The following is a 4108-nucleotide window of genomic DNA, read 5'->3' as shown; positions in this document are numbered from 1 at the left end:
TGTAGCTGGGGGCCTAACCATGGCGGCGGAAGTCTTTTTACGCACCTTTGGGTGCGGTAGTGCGACTCCTGCTGCTGCGGTACCGTTGAAATGAGATTCCTCCGCCGAGACAAACTGAAGAAGAAAAAAAAACAGTCAAGAGGTTTAGTGCCAACAAAATGCAGATTCAGCATTAGGATAACGCAACGGTGAATGCAGAATATCCGGAAACTGTAAATATTACCAATAAATCACATTGTAAATGTCATAATTTCAAATAAATTCATGTCAGGTTATTCTTATATCGTATGTCAGGTTATTACAGACTGTATACTGTATGTCCTACCACTGACAGCACTTAATGATTACCTGTTATCCTGTTATTCTTGTTTAAAATTTGCTTATTAATTACCCTTCTGCGTGGACTCTCTGCGACCAGTAGAGAAAGATCCCGCACAACAATGAAGCATTTAAACTGCACTGTAAGCTAAAGGAATCCACTAACACATAATATCTGTAATAACGAAGATACTTGCAGGTATATAAGCCTTCAGACGCCCTGTGATTTATTTAATCACTTGGTTTGAAAAAAGTGTTTGGCCCCTTCAGGATTTTCTATTTTTTTATATGGTCGTCACACTTAAATGATTCAGATCATCAAAAAATTTTAATATTGGAGAGAAAAAAACACAAGTAAACACGAAATTCACTTTGCAAATGGTGCTTATTATTAAGGGGGAAAAATCCTAACCCTACATAGCCCTGGGTGAAAACTAACACAGGGCCATGTAAGTTGATGACAAAGTACCTGTTCTTCATCGGCTGGGAGCAAAGCAGTTTTCACCTGAACGCTGCACTATAAGTGTTAGTGATTGTCTCTGTCCTTTAAGGCTGCTTCTCTATTGTTTCTCTGAAGATTGCTAATTCGTCATCTCTTCTGTGCAGAAGCCTGGATGTTTCCCTGGCCAAGTGTTTTTGTGAGTGAGAGAGAGCCAAGGAGGAGATTCTGTCTGCATGGATTTAAAAGTGTAAATTTGATTCACCCACAGAGTTACTTTTCCCAATTTATAAATATAGTCTGTGATTAATTACTTGATTGAAGATGCTGTAAATAACTTCTATGAGGACTGTAAATAACTGGTCGTGCATCAACATACAGGATTACGTTAAGTATGCGATTGGGTACATTAGCACTTTTGTTAACAACAATGCCAACACCATTAACATGGTCATTCCCCACAAACACACCCATAAACTGTCTACACTTGGCCTGTACCTCACCTGGACTCTTTGACTGGGAAGCCTCAGTCTGTCAGTGTTGGTAATAAACCTTCAGTCGGTATTACTATAAACATGGGCACTCCACAAAGAGGCATTTTCAGTCCCATCCGCTACACTCTGTTCACCAACAACTGTGTTACCTATCACAAAGATAACATCATCTTAAAGTTTGTGGACAACACCATCCTGATAGGACACAGTACATACAAAGCAACCTACAGAAGGGAGGTCTGATGTCTATGTGCGAGAACAACAACCTCACTCTCAACACAGCCAAGACAAAAGAGATCATAGTGGAAGAAGAGGAGATTCCACCTGCCACCGGTCATCTGGGAGCTGGAAGTGGAGAGGGTAAGCTGTTTGGGTATCTACATCAGTGAGGACGTGTAATACCAAGTAGTCTGGTATGTTGCCTAAAATCCTCAGCAGTGTCTACAGCTGCATTGTGGACAATATCTTGACCAGTACAGTAATGCCAGTGCTATGCACCACAAATGCCTGCAAAGTAGTGAGGACTTCCAAACAATTTTCACGTTTTCACAATTGATTATTAAGTATTTATTGGCATCAGACAAACTGGAAAGGATGCCACTGCCTATTGAACAGAATTTTTGTAATATGGAACAATAAAGGCATTAATGTGATTGGTTAAAAAAGTTGGGCCAAGGCAAGGGTTTAAACTTGGCCCTCCCTTTATGGTCTTTGTCCATCCCTTGGTCATGTTTCATCTTCTGCACTGGGCTTGTCCTGCAAGATAAGAGCAGACAACTCCTCCCACTTCACCATGGCAACAGCTCTGTCAGCCCTGGGGAGGAAGGGTGAGAGGGATGAAAGAGAGAGAGAAAGAGAGAGCGCTCTTCTCTAAAACTTTTGAATATAACTTTTGAACAAGATGGAAAAAAAGTCACAAAATACTTGCACTATAAGAAAAATTCCAAAAACAAGCAGCTTAGCCTGCTAACCTTCTGTCAAAAAGTTATTAGGCCTTTTTTAATGAAATAAATTGATTTTTACAGTAATCGCCATTAAACAGGCATTCAGTTATTGGCAAAATGGAAACATTCTTATTTACAGCACAGCCTCTGTATCAATAACTTTTTTATCAAATCTGTACCACTAGTACTCAACACCTGTAGAACTAATAACACGTAGGCTTCATTTTGTGTTAAATATAAATCTATTTTATTTCACTCTATTTCTCCTTTGACAAGATCAGTAAATTGCAGTTACACCAACATGAATAAATAAATTCACAAACTGAACATCTTTTAAACATACTTTCCAGATAAGTTGTATCTCATGTGAATGTGTTCGTATATATGCATTCAAGTATTCGCTCGTCTATTGTAAGACACATATGATCTTGGGTATCATCTGATTCTTAATCCATAAAGTTCAATCTCATGTCGACCCAGCCTTTGCAACTATCACAGCCGAAATTGTGGTTTATTAAAATGGGACAAACAGACAAATGGCACAGCTGTCGTGCCGAAAATAAATGCGCACTATCACAATATCATAGTGCCTTTTCCAGTTACGATCACATGGCCGCAAACTCGGTACAGTAGAAATGCGGTATAGCTTACAAACGTAGTCCGTGTGTGTGTGTGTGTGTGTGTGTGTGTGTGTGTGTGAGAGAGATTTCACTGTATTTCTACGTTTTTTCACTTAGAAAAAACGGTGAACCTGTCAGAGGGCTGAAGACTTGAAAACTATTTCTCTTTGGAAAAGCGAGCGAAATCCCTCACCTCGGGAAACCCAGGTGCAACACTTTGAAGCACATTGGTTCCGTTTAGGTGGCCCCACTTTACATTTTCAGCATAAAGTAAAAAAACAACAACACACATTTGTTTTCACTACAGGTGCAATTACTTACTGTGGTACGTTTTCTTAATACCGAAATATTATGTCTGCAGTGTTTTTAATTACAATCAGTGACGTGATGATAATGTAATGCTCACTGTATAAAGCATCAATACGCCTCTCTCACTCCTCTGGCATCCACCCTCTCTCCCCACATATGTTTGAAGCTCGCTCTATCACAGCCAGTCTCTGGCCCATCTCGAAGCTTGTGCAGCAATAATCTGCCAATAGCGAGCCTGCTGAGGTGGGGAGAGAGCGAGCACAAGCACATACTATACAGCGTGCGAAGCTCGTGTTTATATGTAATATGTGAGCGGCAGGAAGCAGCTCGCTCTGCTCATTGCAGAAGGACGGCAGGATGGCGAGAGGACGGCGGGGTCTCGTGGCCCCTCAGAACACGTTTCTAGAGAACATCGTCCGCCGGTCCAACGGTAAGATACGATCCGGTTCTGATCTGTTCTGCACCTGGCTTCAAATGGTGATAATATATTTCTTATATATAATGTTTTGTGATTTTGTTGCTCATTTCGCCTTCAGGCATAGCCACATAAACACACACGGGCAATTGCTAAAAACCTAAGTAGTACTGAAACCACAAGTAATTATGGTTTAAATTTATTATGGTAGCTCTTTACTTTCAGTGATGGCTATTCCTCTCTCTCTCTCTCTCTCTCTCTCTCTCTCTCTCTCTCTCTCTCTCTCTCTCTCTCGCTCTCCCTCACTTTCCCCACACACACACACACACACACACACACACACACACACACACACATATATATATATATTCACACATTGTAACAGTTACAAAAGGCACATAGGCTCCTTATTAACAAGTAGGGGTAAGGCAAATCAATTTCATAGAGCAAAGTTTATTAGATAAACAACTACCAATTTAGAGCTGCAGAGAATAAAAACAAACTAAATAGCAGGGCTGACAGTACCAAACCGTTAAGACACTTTATTAATAAACATTACTTTAAAGGAC

General features: G+C 40.4%; 1 protein-coding gene across 3 annotated transcripts in view; it reads left to right on the top strand.

Moving 5' to 3' along the window:
• Positions 1–3481: 3481 nt before the first annotated feature.
• LOC146629980 (voltage-gated delayed rectifier potassium channel KCNH1-like) overlaps positions 3482–4108 on the top strand; it is a 107345-nt gene continuing 106718 nt past the window's right edge. For all 3 annotated transcript variants that reach the window (XM_085355520.1, XM_085355519.1, XM_085355518.1), the window contains exon 1: positions 3482–3554. In XM_085355520.1, coding sequence (XP_085211646.1) covers positions 3482–3554 — 73 coding nt within the window. The remainder of the gene's footprint in view (positions 3555–4108) is intronic.

The sequence above is a fragment of the Diplotaxodon limnothrissa genome, linkage group LG6 (genome assembly GCF_057381915.1).
Source record: "Diplotaxodon limnothrissa isolate DT_005_m linkage group LG6, D_limnothrissa_male_GT1.1, whole genome shotgun sequence".
Taxonomy (NCBI): Eukaryota; Metazoa; Chordata; class Actinopteri; order Cichliformes; family Cichlidae; genus Diplotaxodon; species Diplotaxodon limnothrissa.
Note: the sequence above shows the minus strand (reverse complement) of the source record. Positions and strands in the feature narration are given on the sequence as shown.